Source organism: Cynoglossus semilaevis, chromosome 5, assembly GCF_000523025.1.
Source record: "Cynoglossus semilaevis isolate Cse_v1.0 chromosome 5, Cse_v1.0, whole genome shotgun sequence".
Taxonomy (NCBI): Eukaryota; Metazoa; Chordata; class Actinopteri; order Pleuronectiformes; family Cynoglossidae; genus Cynoglossus; species Cynoglossus semilaevis.
Window position 1 is genome coordinate 14,019,705 of NC_024311.1, and position 21,474 is coordinate 14,041,178.

At 42.1% G+C, this 21,474-nt stretch overlaps 1 protein-coding gene across 1 annotated transcript in view; it reads right to left on the reverse strand.

The window, feature by feature from the left end:
• The window catches only part of ppfibp2a (PPFIA binding protein 2a), a 21,441-nt gene extending 1,076 nt beyond the window's left edge, over nt 1-20,365 (reverse strand). Inside the window, 21 exon segments of the mRNA XM_025055675.1 lie at nt 79-267; nt 443-568; nt 817-951; nt 1,487-1,575; nt 1,663-1,774; nt 1,870-2,020; nt 2,107-2,235; nt 2,455-2,596; nt 3,991-4,135; nt 4,514-4,574; nt 4,661-4,728; nt 5,132-5,256; nt 5,378-5,456; nt 6,091-6,152; nt 8,806-8,917; nt 10,809-10,901; nt 11,389-11,670; nt 14,124-14,258; nt 15,964-16,077; nt 17,323-17,409; nt 19,850-20,365. Coding sequence (XP_024911443.1) covers nt 79-267; nt 443-568; nt 817-951; nt 1,487-1,575; nt 1,663-1,774; nt 1,870-2,020; nt 2,107-2,235; nt 2,455-2,596; nt 3,991-4,135; nt 4,514-4,574; nt 4,661-4,728; nt 5,132-5,256; nt 5,378-5,456; nt 6,091-6,152; nt 8,806-8,917; nt 10,809-10,901; nt 11,389-11,670; nt 14,124-14,258; nt 15,964-16,077; nt 17,323-17,409; nt 19,850-19,897 — 2,484 coding nt within the window. The 5' untranslated portion in view covers nt 19,898-20,365.
• Nucleotides 20,366-21,474: the final 1,109 nt, after the last annotated feature.

Consider the following 21,474-nt stretch of genomic DNA (forward strand, 5'->3'; position numbering starts at 1 on the left):
CCCATCATTTTGTCTATATGTATTGTTGGAACAGAAAGATAAATAACAGAAGGTCGATGTTTGTGTTTTTATTTGTACCTTCACTTTAGCAGTAGTTGTGAGTGGAACGTGGCCTGTGGCGTTGCCGTACTCCCTCTTCTCCTGCGTGGCCTGAGTTCCCACCAGGGCTGAAAACGCTGTGGCCAGATGGCGACGAAGCAAAGTCTTCTGGGGAGGAATATTTAGCAGCAGGGCTAAAGTTTCTGAGGTGAAGCGTGGTTCTAAAATCTGAGGAAGAAGAGACACAGAAGGGCACATGTTACTGAACAGTTCTCAGGCTTTTTGATGATGTCTGAATTTGGAAAAAATATTTATAGTTTTTTGAAGTACTGAGATAGTTTTATTATACTACACAGATGAATCAAAAGTATTCGTAAAAATTTAAAAAAGTGTGTACACTTACAACTAGACCCCCGTGAACTCCGCTGCCTCGTAGATTAGGAGCGTACTCTGCCAGATCCACTACTCGAAGCCACTCCATAACACGGTGGTTTGACCACTGCACCACCTCTGATGGACTTGGCTGTTTCTATAACAATTTGCAGAACAAAGAAAGACCATTTAGGAGTCCAGAATTATTCATCAGAAGAGAATTATAATCGAAACAGAAGTCCTCAGTTAGCACTATTCCTCTCCTGTCATTCTGTAACGTCCGTCTGGCGCCATCTTGTGTACAACTGACGTGATTACACATCCGTCACTATTGTCCCATCAAAACGTTGTTGAAATGAATGAACGAGTGTAAAATAAACCAACCCGGACACAGTAGAGTCAGACCCCGCCGCCCCTGAGTCACCTCCTCCTCCGTCTCAGACAGTGAGGGTTGAACTTGTTGGCGTGGAGGACGTGGATCGCACATTTGATACTGAGATGATGCAGCTGGCTGGTGACCTTTAGAGTCAACAGGTCATTCTGTGGAAGGAACCAAAGAAATAAAAGCTAACGCACAGATTTCTGATGTAACCATTTATACAGAACTGGAAAAAAATGCTTTGGACTTTTATTAAAAAATAGTAAATAGTTTTAATGGTTGAAATAATTGAAAGTTGTTTTATATAAATTTAAAAGCAGAGTTTGTGATCTCTCCCGTTCGGTTTAGAATATTTTTTTTAAAAGATTAACAAAATTCATCTAATCAACAGCAGTATGAAACAGTGCCAGACGGCCTCAGTTGTTGTTGAGTGTTTCTGGGTGTGTTTCAGTCCCTGATACTACTGGACCTGCTGGGCCTGATTTTGTACGTTTGAGTCACTGACTATAATTTAACCACAACCTCCTCCGACGTGTTGCTACAGCACGGTGCAAGAACAGATGTTCAGGTGCTGAGCAGCAGAGGATGATGAAAAACAAATCTGCTCTAGATCCTCAAGTCTCCACATATAGAACACGGTTGTTGTTGTTGTTGTTGTTTTGTTGTTTTTTAGCCCATGCAGGTTTGAATTCTCACCACTGTGAGGTACTGTATCATCCGACCGTCCACTCGGGCCTCGTGGAATTGATCCTTATACTGAGGCAGACCGATGTCGTCCAGCCATCCTGAAAGGGACACACATCAGACATGAGCGTGCTCCAGATTTGAAAATCTGTGTGGTTAAAATACAGCAGCGTGTGGAGTGGTCTTACTGGTGACCCAGATGTGGTCCAGCTCTGAAGATTTCTCTACGACTTTGGTGGTGAAGGCTTTCAAGGCCAGCTGCAGCTTTTTCCTGTGCAGAGGATTCTTCACACCCATCTCCTGCGAAAAGATAGATAGATTGATTAAATAATTGCAATTAAGTAATGAACAATCCAAATTACAGAATTATGGACATAAAAAAATGTCTGTCTGACCTTTTCGATCTCCTGAGGTGAAGCCGACAGCAGGGTTTGTCCACTCTCGACCCACTGTCTGCTCAGACTGACATAGTGGCCCAGCCCGTAGTCCTCCAGCCAGCCACACACCTGCTCCTTGGTCCACTGGCTGAATGGAATATTCATGTCACTGCCAGGACAAAAACAGGCACAGATTAGACACTCGAAGAGTTAATTCATGAGATCGGAGAGGGAGAAAAATGATCAGAGCTGTACCGCGTCGAATCGTAAGATTCTGGAGTCCTGGTCAGTCTGGGTCCAGCTGTGGCTCTCAGACCACCTCTTTTAAAAGGACCTCCATCCGGATCAGCCGACTGGAGTCCTCCAGACTGGGTCCTCCGAAGTCTGCGTAGACATTCACAAAGTGTATCAAATAAATCCTAACAGTTAATCACAGTAAAGTATTAATGACCCTGAACAGAACCTCAAACTGCCAATACTGTGGTATTTGGGTGTGTGTTCTAAAACTGTCTGCTCATCAAGTCACTGTTCCGTCTTTTTTCTCCGTTCTACTAATCTGTTGTGACGTGATGCTGATGTTCTGAAGTGTTGGCCCCCACTCACTTCCCCCAGAGTCTCTTGAAGCTCCTGTTATTCTTCATGTATTCTGGTGAGCCCACCACTCGTTGGCCGGTCTGTGGAGCTGCTCCTGAATGAATGGGGGAATTGTTGCTTGAAGTGCTGTCATCAGCTCTCTCTGACTTTCCTTTGAGAGGTTAGAAAAACAAATCGATGTAATGTAGTGAAATATGAAAAATGTAATGCTAGAGTGAAGGGCAGTAAATGTCTCGTAATTTCTGCAGACAAAGTTGTGAAACAAGCATTTTTTATTAAATGCTACTTTGTCCACATCTGCAGCCTTAATCCAGGAAACCTCAATAATCAGCACATTAAAGCCACGGTACCAAGGTCCGTTATCAGAACCTCATTTTTGTTTAATTTATCTGCTGACGTTTTCTACATGTTACAGTCAGAAAACCACAGACCCTGGGAAAACAGATGAAGTGGAAAGTGGAAGTATTAACATTATTTATTATTTATTTATTTGTAAAACTTGGGCCTGTTTAGTTGAACACAATCCTAATATACTTGCAGGAATTGAAGAAAGCTCTTTTTTCAGTTTTATAGCCACATGCTGCCCCCTATTGGAAGAGTATTTATTGTTCTGTTCTTGTCACTGTGGCATTGACAGAATAAGGAAAATTCATACTGGGTTCCTGCAGGAATCTCATCTTCAAACCATTTGCATTGAATTTTCCGGCCTGCACATTCTGCTCATTTTATCGTACTCAAAAACACACCCTTCACCCACATAACAGTCCACACCGTGCCTCCGCCTGACACTGTTTTCACAACACGCACTTGAGGATTCACCGAACAATTCATGGAAAAGAGGACAAAGTAAAAAAAAAAGTATCTTCCCAGCAGCACCAGGAGGACATGGAGTTTTAGTCTAGATCTTTCAAAAATGTATTTCTAGTTCTACCAGACTTTCGTGCGTGAGCAGCTACGTGGCATCTGTATATTTATGCTCCATTCAGGAGACAGAGAGAGAGAGAGAGAGAGAGAGAGAGAGAGAGCAGAAATCACAGACCACTGAGTTCAGCAAATCATTCATCAGTTAATGTGCCATAAAAAGAACAGCTCTGAGCTGAAACGCTCCAGTTGTGATAAATGTCATTTGGGCCTCACTCAGCAACACCAGCTCTCAGATAATGCCAAGAAATCAGGGTGGAGCTGGAGTTAGACCTGGCCGCTGACGCCAGGGGAAGGGTGGAGCTGAGGTGAGCGTGGTCAATCAGAGAAATGGCATGTGTGTGTGTGTGTGTGTGTGTGTGGTGTGTTTGGTGAGAAAGTCTATCCTGAGATCCAGCTGCTGCATCAGGAGAGTCTGCAATTAGTCATGATCAAAGATGTGACGGACGGCCGGTCAGGTTGGAGTGTGCCGGTTCAAATGTGTTTCTGCTCGTGGAAATGACTACCTTCATGATTACTCCCCTAAAAAAAGAGTCTGCTTCTGTATTTGGTGTTATTTCCACAGATGGGCAGTTAGTTTATAAATATCACAGTCTAAATGAAGCTGAGTGGAAATGAGCGTACTTTGACTGGAGTCTCCATCTTCACTCCCATCTGGAGATTTCTGACTCTGGGCTTCACTGCTGCTGCTGCTCTCTGCAAATTCACTTTGCTCAGACAGTGAGGACTTGACAGGCATCGTCTGACTTTTCATGCCACTGAGACCGTTCTACAGAAACAAAAAAAACAATGAAAAACAATTTAGTATCATTACATTTCTCTGCATATTGCAAATGAAAAATTACAATCAGGACATTCTTCTATTATGGTCTTCTATTTAAATCTGTTTTTTTCTTCAGTGAAAAGTCAGTTGCCATCATATTTAGTAAAAACACGTCACATTTGAGAAGCAGGAGGAAGTTGATCATTAGAAATTCTCTGTTCTTTGATGTGATTTTCTTCTCTCCACCAAAGTTTGTAAAGATTTTTGACTTTTTTTCCCCACATATTTTTAACGTGTGCTGCCTGCAGTCTGGGTCATTTCACGGTCAAGGAAAAGTCGTACATCTGTGGGAAGATTGGATTTTGCTCGGTAAATAAAACATACCTTTGTCAAAGGTCCGTTTGTTAAGTCACTCAGACTACTGGACAGTGTCTGCGAGTCTCCTCTGAAAAGTCAAAGGAACCAATATGTCAGAGAAATACAGGAAAGAGAAAGTAAAAAAAAAAACAACAAACAGTTCTGTTCCTGTACCTGTAGTCGGTGTCTTTGTGACCTGATCCAACAGATGCTTGATGGGACGAAGAGCTGATTGTGGAAACCTGGAAAAGGTGAACCATCACCGTCACTTTCATGGTGAAACCGATTTAGAACAGATCGTTTTTTATGCAGAGATTGTAAATGGAATTAAAAAAGCACTTCTCCAGTTTGGACCTTGTTTGGATTTGTTCACTCAGTAGTTTATTTTACCATGAGCTGCTTTGAAAACAAACAAGTCCAACAGACAATCTTGGCCTGTTCACACTTGGTCCCATTAGTCACGCAGTTCAATCCAGATTGAATAAAAACCCATTCATTAGAAAGTTCAACGATTGTTGATGGAGATATTTTACTTTCTTAACAATACATATTTTCTTTACTTTGGAGATATTTTACTTTCTTAACAATACCAGATTAAATCACCTGGTATCTTCCAGGACCAGGACCACTTCATCTGTGACTCACCTCAGATTTCTGATCCTCAGAATTTGCACTCCCCGAATCATTACTTTTGTGCAAACTCTGCTCTTCTTCCTCACTGCTACTTGAAGGGGTTCTCCCATTCGGTAGTGAACGGCCAGCAGAGGGTGCTAGAGTAGAAAAAACAAATAAAGCACATTCTGTCTTGTAAAAAGATGGGCCATTTTTAAGGCTTACAAAAACAATAGAAAAACTTCAGCCAAAGCTCAGACGATTATGTTATCTGGTTACCTAGCCTCGTGGATTGAGCGACCTCTCGGAATTGTCTGCACTGGTTTAGGAGCAGAGTCAGTTCTTCAATCCTTCGGTCCTGCACAAACAGTATTAAAGCAGGTCCAAGGTTCAGTAAAGTAAATGATGATGTTTATCTATCTGCTTCTCTGTACCACTGACCAACAGACATCACAGAAACAGCCGTCTCTCATCATATGGCCTTTACATCAAAGCCGTGGACAGGGAGGGGATCGACCCAGGCCTGGGCTGGGAATCTCAGTTGTGGTACGCAGCTGCGTTCAGTCTGTGTTTTTTGAAGTGGTGCCCATGCCTGGTTTTGCTATGGTTCTCTTAATGTAGCTCAGTCCAAAATTAGGCCTGGCAGATCGGGCCTACTCCAGTGTGGCTTTGCCTGAAATGGCTCGCCTTGGGGCGTGTGTGTGTGTGTTCTCTCTAGCCATGCTCTACATGGAGAGCTGTGTCTGTAAGTCTTTAAAGTCTGGTACACTCTGGGAGGGAGAAGACAATAGGCCCTCTGTGCTATAAATGAAGGGGGAGCGGGGGTGACTCTGAGAAATGACAATATCTAAAAACAGTTACCTTCAAACCTTCCTAACTGCTCTGATGGTCGCCCTTCTACACACCCAGTAAAGCACCTCACATTGGTTCATCACAGCTGCACTGACCACAAACAGAACGGATGAGTTGTCCAGTTTTTTCTGGCAACTTACCTTTTCACTGTTGGCTGCGAGCAGAGTCTTCATTCCAAGTCTCAGCCTCTGCAGTTCCTGGTCTATAAAGAGGAAAACCAACACGGTCTATTAACAGCTGCTCAGGTCATTGGATCACGAGTTGTTCAGAAACACACACGTTTTAGAAAGTGAGAAAGACAAAAAGCAGCCCCTAATGCAATGGTTCCCGAGCTTGGGGTCTGATGTCCCACAGATGTGATGAGATAAATATAAATATTTGGCCCTGTAGGGTCAGGTCAAAAAAGGGTAATTTATATGGAGACACTGTAGGATCAGGTCAAAAAAGGGTAATTTATATGGAACATGTTGTAGACATTTAAGAAACGAGGTTGAATTTGGAAAAAGGTCAGGGTCAGGGTCCCTGTCAGGGTCTGTCTGTCATATTAGCTGTTCCTAAATACTCCGTCACTTTACTTCAACCGGACTCTCCTATTTCAAAGGCTTCTTCAAATGACCTTGACAAACACCACGCTCGAGCAACAGAGTTTCAGATTCTTTGCAGCCCATTCTGCCAACCCAACCCAACCCAAACCTCAGACTGTCCACCTGCTGAAGTCTACCTTCTGAGGTATTTTAGGAGTAAACAGAAAATCTATCTGAAGCCCAGTAATACTGCTCACAGAAATAGTGTATGACTTTATTGTGTCTGTAGGAGCGAAATGTTTTAGTAACTACCTCTACTGAACTGCACTGTTCCATCATCTGGAAGTGCATTACTACTGTAGGTCACGTCAGACTGGAAACATATGTCCTTCAGGTACAGTCAGTAAACAATACCGTGAAATACTTTTACTCTTTCAGACCACGGTTGCACAGACCGACTGCATCGGTTCTAGGAGCTGCTCTGCTGTTGGACAACAGTGCCAGCACAAGTGGAAAGTCTTAGCTGTAAACCAGATGTTTTAGTCAGATGTCTGCAGTACGTGTAGCTAATGGCCGATGGTAAACCAAAGTATTTTTTACAAATCTTTCCTGTGACAAGACAGACACATATTCTTTGTGTGTCTGTCAAAGTGAGTGCTCCAGCAACAGCGGTTACCGGAGCGACTTCCAGGCTAACAGGCAATAACAGAGGAAGTTGAGTTTTAATGTGGACTGGTCTGAGCAAGTGAGCATAATGAACTGTAGACGATGGGAATGTGATGGTAACTGGTCTACCAGGCACAGAGCTCATTTCTATGATCCTCACCAGACTGTGACAGTAGTGGAAATACAGGAAACACAGCTGGGGGCCACCGCTGTCACCACCGTTTCATTAGAGGATGTTCAATACAAAGAACACCCAAAGTATTTTTGTGCTGTAGAAGTACTGTATAATGCTATGGAGCAAACTCTCTTTCTTAAATAACTGACCAAAGCATTGAAATCATTGAAAAAAATAGCAATTAAAAATAAACTCTACAAAATAAACCTCATAATTATTGTTAACATCTAGTCAGGAGCCAGACGAGCAATTAAAAATTTAAAAAATTAATTCTACAAAATAAACCTCAAATGCAAAATGTTTGTTAACATCTAGTCAGGAGCCAGACGTGAGGGGTCTTTGGGCTGGAAGTGGCCTGCGGCCCGCGAGTTTAACACCACTAGTTAAGACGTCGATTCTTGGGATGAAAAGCTCTGTATTTTATCAGGGCACTTTACACCACAGGTGTTGCCATCTACCTACTGAACAGCACTGCTGCTGGGGCCGGCCCAGAGGTTAGCTAAAGGGTCTGCACCCACAAACTACCTCCAGTTAGAGGACTGCTTCAAAACCATAGTCCCTAAATCTTCAGACGATGTTTTTCACAGAGAGGCCTTTGGTCTCCTGAAGGTTTTGGTACTAAGCAGTAAAATGTGACCCAGTAGAATCAAACTCTGTCAGCCTGACACATAAGCATAGAAACCAAGTTGAACTTTTTGACGCCAACAGAAGCAGTCCCGCTTGCGAGTGACATTGATTCAATTAAGCAAGTGTCCCAGAAGTGTTTATCTGTGACAGCCACAATTGAGTACAAAAAGGACTGTAATCCACAAAGACAAAAAGACAGCTCATCAATAGTATGGAAACCCAACAGTAGGAGTCACATCTGTTTCCCGACACCAGCAGGAAATAACAGATAATAGAATAAAGACAGTCATCCATGGAAGAGAAAACAGACGTAAACACAGTCAGCCATGGCCAAGACACTTCAGGCTTACGTTTGGCACCAAGCCTCCTTCTGTAAATCTCATCTGAGAGAGAGAGGCATGAAATGAAAGGGAGAGAGAGAGAGAGAGATGCATGATAAGACAGGTTGAACTTTCCCACAGCGTTAACCTCAAATGAATGGGTTCAAACAGGAGTTATCAGCAGAGTCACCCATCAGGTAACTCTCTTGGGGACAGGCTGGTGCCGTTGTTTCATGACCCCATTTTGACATCATGGATTTCTGGCAACCCCAGAGACATTTGTTTTTCTAGAATTAGATTTTGATCAGGTTTGTTATATTGTTGTGCTGATATAGAGACGCAGATGAGTGACATTTTATTATCCTGCAGCATCTCATATCAACTCATGACATCGAAAGAATCCAGTTGTTGAATATTGTGTGTGGTGTTACAGAATAATGATTAGTTGACATTTCAGGCGACCCCATTTGAGTTCCAGGTGAGCGCATGTGGGGTCATGACCCCAAGGTTAAAAAACACTGGGCTGATGTTAGCTGTGCTTACCTCTCTCCGAGCTCTCGGTGGACAGACAGGGTCTGGTCAACAGCTGTGTGTGCAGGCTCTCGATCTCTGCGTTCTTGGTGAGCAGAAGCTGCTGAAGGCCGATGATCTCTGCCTGTAGGTGTCACACATGGAGAAGTCACGACACACGGGTCTCACACACACACGCACAGCGCTGCAGTGCGTTCGCCAACACATCTGTTTGAACACGCACTGCCAAAAGCACTTTCACATTCACAAACACGAGAGTTGAAAGACAGGCGACTGATTTAAAGGGCCGTCACACACGTCCTCGGCTGAGTCTGTGTGAGATCTACTACCATTGTTATTTAAGACTCCACAACAAAGCCCTGCAGCTTTTCCCCCGGGTCTTTAGCGCACCAAAATTGTAGCCCAATTTGCAGAGTTTATAGTTTGTTTTGAAGTACGTCGCGAATGGAAAAAAACAGATGGTGGTAAACACAACGCCAGGCAGAGGAATATACCAGTGGGTTTCCAAACTAGAAACTAGAGTAAAAATACACAGCCAAATTTGATGCAGCACACACCAAAACATCTTTGGATAGCTCTCTGGTTTGTTGAAGGAGAGACAAATATTGATCTCAAACTCATCCCCTCTTTTTTAGGCACACGCTGCACAAAAAACAAAACAAAAATTCAGGAATGCAAGAAGAAAATTATCAATTTTTTGGGGGAGTTTTTGAAACATTATTTCTTCTCCATTGATGTTTGACAAAGTTTTGTGATGAACAGTATGCGTGGTCACATTTCCACAATGCGTGTGTATGATATGAACTACAGTGGGAGGGGCTTATCTGGACTATCAGCCATGACACAGTAATAATTGTTTGGATTCAAAGGTTGAGTTCCCATTCCAGTACATGGAAGGGCCACTCTGATCAGGGGTCAAACATCCACCTTCACTTTGGATTACATTCAAGAAAGACCAGGATTGTTTGTTGGATGTTTTGCTGTTAGCAAGCAAGCTCCACATTTTATTCAAATATCAGATTAAGACTAAAGATGAATAAAATGACACAAAATGTGGATCTGCCCACACATAACCGCACATTAGCAAGCAGGCTAAACAGAATCGGATAATTGTTTGGATTCAAAGGTTGAGTTCCCATTCCAGTACATGGAAGGGCCACTCTGATCAGGGGTCAAACATCCACCTTCACTTTGGATTACATTCAAGAAAGACCAGGATTGTTTGTTGGATGTTTTGCTGTTAGCAAGCAAGCTCCACATTTCATTCAAATATCAGATTAAGACTAAAGATGAATAAAATACCACAAATGTGGATCACATAACCGCACATTAGCCTGTTTGACATTAGCAAGCAGGCTAAACAGAATCGATTGGCGGACAACATTACAACACAGCATCTGGACAGAAATAGAAGACTCTCAATCTAGATTTTTTTCAATCATAGAGTTTTATGGATATTTTCAAAAAAGTTTTTTTAGTTTCCCACTGTACTGGACATCTCACAGGGTCGACTGCCTCTGAAAACCAAAACCAGTCAGGCATGTGGATCACTCCATTATTCAGCTTCTAATGTTTAATCCTGAAGTCTATTACAGCTGACATCGGACAAGGCAGCGTATAATGCAGTTTTGTGTAATAAAAACTTTTTTATTTTAATAAAAAGGCACAGGGAGAAAATATAATTTCATCGAGAAGAGTTGGATTGGGGTCATTTTTCAAAGTTATGACAACTCACACAAGTTCGATCCAAGGACTGGGCCATTGTGACTGTATTTATATGGTTCTTGACTATAGAAAGTGTAATAATGGCTCTCAGGCTTCTTAAGAAAACACACAGTAGGTGTCACGGAATGATTGAGAGTGTGCACAGAGGGAAATGACTCACTTTATTGGCTGGAACATCAGATTGGACAGCATTAAGGAAAGTTGAGTGGACAGTTGTTAGTGGAATTTGGGCAACTGTGGAGTGTTTCAGTCTAAGTCTAGTCTGCGTGAAAATCAGAAGTTCACTTTACCTTTGTTGCTTTTAGTTTCTTCTCGTACTGCAGCTTCTGCTCCTCCAGATGTTCCACTTTCTCCTTTAGAATACGGAGCTCCTTCAGTAAAACCTGTACGATTGTTTTGTAGAAAAAAACAACAACCATGCATCAGTAGGTAACTTTTAATGAGAGATTTACTGCATTTAGACATTGATGCTAATACAAGATGCAATTTCAAAGACATAAAACTTGTAGGAATAGGAAGCTATTGGCTATTATCATATTATCATCATTAGCATTTTTATCAAACTGCAAGCACAACCTTTTACCTTACGTAACGGCTGACCATCAGTGGTACGTCGACCTAACGTGACCCCACCTCAGAGATTAGACTGTTTACTGTTAAAATACCAAACACTCCCTCAGTCCAATAACAGGATTAAATCACAACGTGACGTGTTTTAGTTTGAACATTGTTCTGTCGTAGCACACAACACCCAATCACATGAAATACATTTGTCGGCATTAGTTGTGTCACACCGATGCTGAGTGAAAATGCAAAAACACCCCCACTCCAAACACAGCATTAAAGTCATGCTGGCAGCGCGGTGCCTACACCGTGGAGCTGCTGCTCTGCCTCTGAGCTGCCCTCCTCCAGGACGTCTGTGCTTCCATTAGGACCATCTTGAGCTCCTTCGAGACAAACCGCCGAGGTTCTGTCACAGGATGGTCCAGGTTTGGAGGGCAGCTGATCCTCTGTGGGTTCAGGGCAGCCGACTGCAGAGGAGCTGCCGTCAGGCGGCACCTCGGAGGCCTGTTTCCCCTGGATCTTGCTATTGATCTCCTCCTGAAACCTACACATCTGCTCCTGCAGTTCACTAATGAAATTAACCACGGTCTGACAGACGCAGTGGGGGGAGAGATAATTGAGAGAAGTGTTAGGGGAGAGAAAAGGGGGTAGCTGTACTGAAGGTGTATTCTTCAACGATATTTTGGGCAGTTTTTTTTTTTTTTTTTTTGAAGACTTCTTTTCTGGATAACCTGACTTTTAACATTTAGAGCTCAGTGCACCAAAACCCAACACATATCCTTTGTGGTATACTCCAAATACTGCAATACTGTATACATCTAGTATATGGAAGCAGCTCTGACCTGGTCAGTTTCATCGTTGTTAGTGGTGTAATAGACCACCAACATGAAGAAAATGCAATGATTTAATGGCAGTATTTTTATGAATCTTATGTGAAGTTTGCAGTAAAACATGTAGCAAATCATGAAATATTTGTAAATATACAACTGACTAAATTTGAAGTGAGAAGGCATGAAAAGAAAAGAGGGAAAAATGGCCAAAAACTAATCTAATCCAAATCCAATTTCCTGTTGCCTTAAAATGATGAATTCTAGAGACATTCTGCTTTAATTAAATAGTTTTGGATAGAAAAAGGGAAAATAAAATGCGTGCCGATGCCTCTGATACCGTTTTTATTACTTCTCAGTTTTTCGTGTTTTCATATCAGTCTTTGTTTTCTCATCTTTGTTTTTTCGTCATTGTTTGTTGCTGCTTATGGCGCAAGTCATTGTTGCTGATTTGAATCCAAACTGAACTGAAAGCCTGTTTGTGTGAGTGTGCGTGTGACTTTGAAACATTGGCTAATATCTTATTGTCCGGGTGACAAATTTGCATTCCTGAACTGCAAACTAGGTGAAAGATTTGTCATGTTTTCTGAGGTGATCTGTAACATGTGTTTCTTTAGAGGGGGGGCGGGGGTAAACAACAGCCAAGTTATGCTCGGACTGCGGACACAGGAAGTCTCCCTCGGGATCTGGTGCGGCGGATATGACAGATGATATGAAGTGCCTCCCTGGCTAAATTTAACCAGCAGCTTACTCTGGCTCCACGGCTCGGAGGCTCGCATGTGCGTGTGCATATGTGCAGACATGTTTATATAGTAGATAAAGCACGTGGGAGGCCACTTAACCAGAGAAAGCAGATTTTTCCCCCTTTTCTTTTTAAGTCCAAACAGCTGTTGAGGAGACAGTCGGGTGTGTACACAGAGTGAAGGGAGACGAGAGTAAGAACAACTGCAGCAGTTTTTTTTCCTGCTTAAATAACTTCTGACTTTGTGAGTCAAATATTAGTCAAATGTAAAGTTGATTTTTTTGTTTAGCATAATCAGCTAACGTCCTATCTCCACTATAAACACACTTCTCTGCATTACATCCTGCACGCAACACAGACTCTACCTCAACTGTCTCAACCTGTGGACACAAAGACTCTTTGACTGGTAATATTTTTACAGTAACTACACACTGCAGTATCCCGTCACATTAAACTGCACCTTTTCCCCTTCACTAAATGCCTAGGATGTCCGCTGGCAGCCCAGCGCGTGAGTCTTAAGCAAACACATGATTTGGTATAAACTAGGGGGAAAAAAAAATTAAACCCACTGGAGCATTTTTTTTCCTGTAGACTTTGTCCAGAAACAACACAGTCAGGACTTTTTGGTGACTGTTCCCCTATATCCTTCCAGAAAAGTGTTTACGGTCGTCCATAAAATCAGCAGCTGACTTCAAGGTTAGATCCATCAGGACATTTTTGTGTTTGCCCTCATCATTCCTGCAGAGTTGATTTAAATTTCCAGGGATTGAAGTGTTGCAGAAGTTACATTCAGTCATCGGAGAAAAACAAACGAGTATGAATAAAGCCATGGGTTACATCATAGAACATGAAAGCAGATAAATCACTTTTTTAGGGTGAGGTTAATATAATTTGCCTGAGGACAAACTGCTCCTTCTGTGATACAGCGAGTCTACCCATGACACTGCATTAAAAACTGCCTACATTCATTTTTTAAATCTGTAACCTAATTCCATTTGATTCATCTATTTAGCAACAGCTTCTCTCATATTTAATGCATATTATAAAACATCAGATAACACGAGAAAAAGTGGAAAAAATGTGATCCTCATTTATTCCACAATGTTGTCACAAAAAGTACTGTTACTGCTGAAAGCTAAAATGTTACTATGAAAACAACCAAAACCACAGCATCTAAAGAAGACTCCAGATATAGTGAGTCCAGGAAAAAAAGCCAACATTGCTGCTACAAATTACAAATAAAATATAAATAATCTACATTTTATTGTGAAACAGATTGATCCTAAACTCAGTCAACATTCCACATGGGCCACGAACAACCCATATTAGTGCGAAGATTAGCCCCCGAGCCATGATTTGAATGAGGCTGGATCAAATCAAGCCTAAACCTCGCTGTAACCTAGGTGTTAAACCAACTCCTGTGTACATTCACTCTGACAGACGTCTGGCTTCATAAATCAGCAGAGTCATACCTCTGCTTTGTGCTGTCGTTCGGCTCCGTTGCTCTGCTGTTTTCCCTCCATGTCGGCCAGTTTGAGTTTCAGGTAGGACACCTCCCCCATAAGACTCAGCTTCTGACCCTCCAGTGACGTCCTATGCAGGAGTTCCTGTCAGCGACAGCACAGAGCGAGAGTAAAAAAAAAACCACATGTCAAGACGTATACACACACACACACACACACACACACACACCTTATTCCTTCAAAGTCCCCGTAGAGACAGTACTTACTGGACAAAGACAACATTAAATATGAGGCAGGGTCCACCAGCAGCTCTGTAGTGACGCTCTCCTCAGACAAACCCACTGGTTTCAGACTCTGTTTGAGTGGCTAAATATACACAACCCATGACCACTATTTATAATGCCTATTTCACAGCTCAGTCAAAGTACACAGCAGAGGGGGTGGGGGTGGGTGTGGGTGAGGGAGGGGAGTGGAGGGGAGGTGCCAGAAGCATGCAAAACATCCATACAAAGAACATCAAAATAACTGCGACAGGTGCATTCTCCTGACCGGGTGTGAACCGTGCGCCACTCAGACCTGGCGTGGAGGCAGGTGTAGAGCGCCGCTGCACCGCCACCTCCTGCTACTGTTGCTTTTTAGTGGCTGTCAGCGTTAAGTCTCGTAACCCTGGCACTGCCGGCAGATGTATGACTAATTTGGTTGATGTCAAGCAGGTGCTAAATCACTTAAAGTCCAGAAATGAGCATGCGAGGAAGGCTAAGGGTACACGTGGAGAAGTCCGTTTAAAAGTCTGGCTTTGGAAAAATATCTGGGCTTTTCCCAGCCTGCACATGGAAAATATTAGAGCTTTGTCACCGGGAAGAGATTTACGGCTCACGTCCAAAGCCTCATAATGACCACGTCTCTGAGAAACCAGTCCTGCCTGGCCTTCCATTCACTGCACACGTACAGTAGAGCTGGGCAGAAGACTGAGCCTTTACAACAAATCAGACTAATTATAGAGCATTTTGACATTTTTCAGAACTGGCACTCTGTGAAATTCACATCATACGAGGAGCTCAAATGTTCAGTGTAATACCTGGTTCATCTTACTGCAGTGTCCACTCGAGGGTGTCTTCAAACCGACATCTTTTGCACTGTGATGCATTGGTTTTCTAACAATGGTCACTGTTTCTGAAATCCCTTTTGATTGAGGCTCCTCACGGCCGCTCGGCTAAATCTCTGTCCATTTGAAGTCAAGAGCAACTGAACTGAAAGTTGTAGATAATCATCCCTGAGTTCTCATAAAACTAGTACCACCCCTATCATTCCTCCCTCCCATCTCTCCACCTCTCTCCACCTCTCTCTCCCTCTCTCTCTCCCTCTCTCTCTCCCTCTCTTGCTTAATCTTTCCTGATCTGTCTCTCTTCTTTGTGTACTCAGACACTCACTGACTTCAGTCACAGGTTGCGAGGGGGCGTGTCCTGTTATGTTGTAATCACCTGCCTAGACAGACCAGTCTGGCTCTGGAAAAAAAAAAACAAGGCACTGTCTCCAACAGACGTTGCGCTGGAACGTTGTTGACGTTATGAGTATCTTTAATATCTGGGTTGCCAAGGGTACGTGGAGCCAGATGCACTGGAATTTAAGTGAGGAATTTCTTCCCAGGACGCAGGAGCCGTCCCATACTGCAGACTTGCAGAGAGCTTAGATAAATCATCAAAAACCCTACGAACAACAATGAAATGACAGCCCTTGATGTTGTGGACGGTAGAGAGTCAGAGTTTCCTGAATTCAATCCAACAGGTTGGTTCGGAGATATACCCTGTTCAATACATTACAGCGTGACGATCGAAGTAAAACTGTGTACCTGCTGCAGCATCTCCTCTGTGCTGTTGAGTTTCTGCTGATACTCCACCAGGGAACTTTCCAGGTCACTGATTTTGGAGCCTTGAGCTTCCACCTGGTCTGTCAGCACACTCACCTGTTTTTACCAGACACAGAGAGTAAATGTAAAACATGTCCTTAACTGGTAATCATCGAGTATTCAGACACAGAGAGTAAATGTAAAACAGAAATGTCCTTAACTGGTAATCATCGAGTATTCTTTAGTTTACTGTGTGGTATATGGTAGAGTGTCTCTAATAGTAGCTGACTGAACAGATGAATAAAAGTTCAGATTGTTTGACACCAGAACCTCTGGGTAAATGTAACACTTTTTATCATCATCATCTTTTACCTTTACCCTTTATTTTCCTCTAAACAAAATTTTTTTAACTCACTTTCAGTTTCTGTTCCATTTTGACCAAATGTCCTTTTGCCACAGGTAGAGTTCCTGCTGGACTTTTTACAGGGCAGTTCAGTTGACATACATAACTAAAATAACATTTACGTGCTGATTGCTCTGTGATTGGACTTAGAACAAGGACAAAATGCAACAGAAAGCTAAAAAAAATACAAAGAAGTCTGACTTCTCTCCATTGTTATTTGATTATCTCCCATTAGGACAAACCCTGGACTTTAACATCTTTTCCAGTTGTTTGATTAAGGTCTGCTTCTGTGCCAGACTAAACAAATATTTAATTTACTGAGAACTGAAGGAGCCATTGTGCTTGAGACACAGCCTTGGCTCCAGGGCTGTCAGCATTAATAATGAATAAAAAACATGAAAGAAAAAAACAACCTGATCACTAATCACCCGTTAGATGTCGGGGCCACCGTGCCAACTGGAGCAGATTTTTTCAGAACAACCGTGGCACCTGCTCACGCTCACACCTACATGCCATGACGCATGGCAGTGCTAGCCTCAAGCTGGCTGAGACGTGCACTTGTTCAACAGTCCTGAGGCCAATACACACACCTACGCACACACACACTCATATGTACCTGTCGAACACGTCACGCAAAAGACACTCAAAGGTGTTGAAACAGCACCAGCTCCGTCCTTACTCTGCCTCACCCGTCGACACAGTTACACAACCTTTACAACACAATGCTGTGATCGACAGTATCTTTGCCCTTTGACCTCTGGATCCTTGTTTCTTTGCTCTGGCTGAAAAATGATCTAGTTCTAATTTTACAGGCAGCAGACTGCTATCAATCCTCACTCCTGCTGGAGCCTCGTGTCTGTTTGAACTGTGTTAAACAGAGTTCCCTTGTTTTTGTCTTTGACAATTTTTTAATATAACAAACTATATATATTCATTAACAGAAGAGTGGCTTAACACACCTGCAGAACGAGCGACTCCTTGTCTCCCTCCAGCCGTGACAAACGTTCCTGGTAGGAGTCACTGTTGCTGTTAGGATGACGATTTACCTGCAAAACAGGAAGTCACTTTTTAACATCAATGAACCGACAGTTCAGTCATCAGTCGTTCAATAGGTTTACAGCTCTTAATTCACCAGTAAAGGTCTCTCAGTGAGTCTCCTCACCAGATGACAAAACGTCATGTGACGTCTGAACTGCGTGGTGTGGGATTCCTCAGAGCCATCGGTTTTCAAAACTCAGTCAAAGTTCCAACATAGAGGTTGAATTTCTCAGAAACTACAGACTTTCAGCCACAATTGTGGTTCCATTACAAGGCCCGTCGTCCATCATACCTTCGTGTGGTTTGTAATTATTTTCAAATATTCCTAAGCTTTTAATAGAGACTCTACATTTTACAATAAAAACCCAAACTGTGTGGTTGAACGTTATATGACAGCAGAAGGCTACTATTTTCAATGTTTAGGCTTAACGTTTGGCAGTGAAGTTTGTAAAAAATATATATATTAATTATTTCAGTTTTTTTAGAATACATTTCTATGCATGAGCATATTTTTTCTTGGTTTTTTGACAATTCTTTTTATTTTATTTTTTCAAGTGGGTGAAGGTGTTTTCATTGGTAGGTTGTTATACTACAAATTAAATACATAAATAATAAATAAATAAATAATAATACTACGATTTTATAATGTTTAAAATGTTATCAACGTTCAAAAGACGAGGACTACAAAGAATGGGTTAGGGAAGTGGGAAGTGCATGAACCATTCATGTTACATTGCACTTGTAATGATATTCTCAGAGAAACGACAAACAAAAACTCTGTTCGTAATGGCAGTACTGTATACAGTATACATACAGTTTTCTAAAAATAGTTCTGTTTGCTGTTCTCCTTCAACCAATTCTCAACCTTCTGCTTTTAATTTCTTTCTGACTTTTAGTTTAAATGTCTTTAATTAACATTTTACCTGATTGTTTTGACAATCACCCACAGTCACGCGCTTCAAAAAAAAAAATCCTCATGGAGGCAGTGAGACGTAATGGGTTTTTAATGTCGGCAGGATTGTGTGTATGTTCTGTACAAAGGCTCCCTGTCGTTGGAAGGAGCAGGAAATGATCTCAGCTGACATGTGCATCCATTTACCTTTCCCCACATCCAGGGATCCAGTCCATCTCTTATTTAAGGAGACTTCAGTCAAAATGTAGACAGGTTTTTAAATATATACCATGGGAAGAGTTTCGTTTTTTACATCGGCCTATTGTTATGGCATCTGTGTCTTTAACTATGTATGGGAAACAAGGTTGGATTATAAAGGAAAAAAAAGCCACAGACTCCATATAGAACTGGATGAGCAGGGGAATTATACCATTCTCCACAGGATACAGAGTTTCCTGTTGGTTTTAAAGAAAGTTGAATTAAAGGCAAGTGAGGAACAAACTTGTTTTGGAAAATTAAACACAGTAAGAGAGTAAGAGTTACATGTGAAATTGTTAAAATAGTGTCGTCTGATTTTACATGAGAAATTGTTAAAATAGTGTCGTCTGATTTCTACTTAAGGAATTTAATCATATGTTACTGTCCATTAAATCGGTGTTTCCCAAACTTTTTTTCTGGGGACCCATATTTTAGAAGTCACAAACCTTCGCAGACAATATTCGTAAACTCCTGGGAAACATAATGTGAGATGACCCAGAAAAAAATCTCTTGCGACCCACCTGAGGGTTGCGACCCAGTATTTGGGAAACAATGCATTAAATAAATCAGGTCATAAATCAAGGACAGGAATCAAACACAGGAAAGGACACAAAATCCTTCCCAAGGACTAGATGTTACTGAACCTGAAATCAACGCTGGGAGTAACTTGTAAACTGTGGTGATAAATTAAAGAGAAGTCAGTCAACAAATATGTGAAATGTAGCAAAACATATGTCAAAAATGTTGCCGGTTACCCAGAAATACTGTTAAAATAATTCTACTGATGCATTCCTTCAATCAGCTAAAGATTTATCATATCAGTACCTACAATAGGTTTAAATGTAAAAATAATTTCACAACAATACCTAACCAAATGATGGACTTAATTTATTCATTCATTAATAATTTGTTTGTTTTGACTAAAAAAAAAAACAGACAGTGACCACATATAACTTTACAAGTACCACTGCTGCCCCGCAGGACTGTCTTTGAACAAATCCATTCAGTGGCTTCATCTAAACCTGATGGAGCAGCACCACCTACTGCACCTCTGACCTGAGGTGTGAAGCTGGTGGCACATAATCAATAGTCAATAATGTGTCAGTCCACAGGGTTGTTTTCATATTCTGCAGCAAGACTCTTTAACTCACAAACAAAACAAGTCGTCCTCCAGAATCAACCACCGCAACAACTGTAATTATGTTGTAAAGGCAGCGACTCTGCTGGAGCACACAAACACAGCACGGCTCTGTGTAATTACCGTGGCACAAAGGGGTTTGCATGCAAAACTGTCTTACCTTTCTGAGCCAGGCAAAATGTTTGTAGAAATCAATCTCACACTCCATGGTGCCAGGCCATTGTACAGCAGCTATGAGTCTTAATATTTGCAAACCAGCAGCACTGTGGAGCCTGTGCAATTAAGGTCCCACAGATGGCGATAAGATGTCCAAAAGACACCGTCTCCCTGAATGCAGCTCCCCTACAGAGAAGCCATACTGCAGCCGACAGTGTTCAGAGGAGACTCGAGTCCGTGTGGGTTGAAGTCTGGGCTGTCTCCGACTTTTTAGAGCTTAGCTGGAGAACTTAGACTATGCCAGTTGGCTGGACTCCCATTTTTTCTCAAGCACAAACTTCTTTAATATTTACCACAACTCTGCGTGTTTTTCTGCACCTCTTGACTCCCCTGTTCTTTCTGCTGGACCTCTCTCTCTCTGTGACTGCCTCTACCCTCAACCCTGCTCTCTCTAAAGTACCTCGAACCGAAGCTGATTATGTGAGGCTTCCTAAAGGGGCACCGGGGGAGAAAAAACTTTTTACAGCACATGCTTGTCAGATGTGGTGAAGCAAAAAAAAAAAAATCCAAACAGCACCAAATGAAAGTGGGATGAGGAGGAGGAGGGAACGGAGAAATATACATGGAAGAAGTCAGTGTAAATTAACTTCAGAGTTTGAAAGAAGGGGGAGTTGGGGGGGGGGAGCAGGAGTAATGCAAAGATCCATATGTTAAGGAAATGAGGAGGGGGAGATAGTAAAAAGGGGGGCAGCTGCCTGCAGGATAAACAGGAGCTCTGGATCTCATTACCAGTGCAATACATTTAGCTTCTAGCTCAGCGGGCTGTAACAGACAGGAGAAAGCGCTCCAGATGTTGATCAACTTCAAAGACAAATAACCAATCTCCAGATTCGAGCACACGCCCCATATTTTGGAAAAAGTTAACTCACTGCCTAAAAATAAGTGGATCAACTGCAACTCCTGAACAAAGACGAAAAAGCAAAGAAAATATATTTAGTGTTTTCACTGACAAGATGATTGATTTGTGAATCGAAGGATTTTTGAGGTTGAAAACCCCCGACTGACTTCAAACACTGTGAGGAAAAAGATGAAGGTTCAGGCTTCACAGTCCTGGGTAATAGGTTAAATAATTAGCAGTAAAACTGTTCACAGGTCGGGGTTTCATTATAATTTAAGAGGAAAAAACCTGGTCTTTAAGTAAGGCTAGATCAGGGCAGGCTATGGCCCGGGGGCCAGATGCAGCCCGTTTGGCTTTTTAATCCGGCCCACCAAACCTGTCCAAATTATGTTATTCATTTCTATTGTTATTATATTTCTGCCTTTCCCCTGCAACGCCTGAATTTCCTCAATTGATGCCATTAAAAAGGTTAAAAGCATTTTAGCATTTTAGCCTTTACTGACTGACTTTTCCATGTCATTTGTTTTAGTTCATACGAACGCTCCATCTATCTGCTCCAGACCCAGCACCCCGTCAAATTTCAGGACCCATAGTGGCCAAAGTTTGCCCACACCTGGGTTAGATCATGCCTCTTTGCTTTTAGCTTAGCCTAGTAGAAAGATGTGAACGTGACAATGTTTTGAAGAGAAAGCAAGTAAAATTAAATAAAGCTGCATTTTATGGGCTGCACC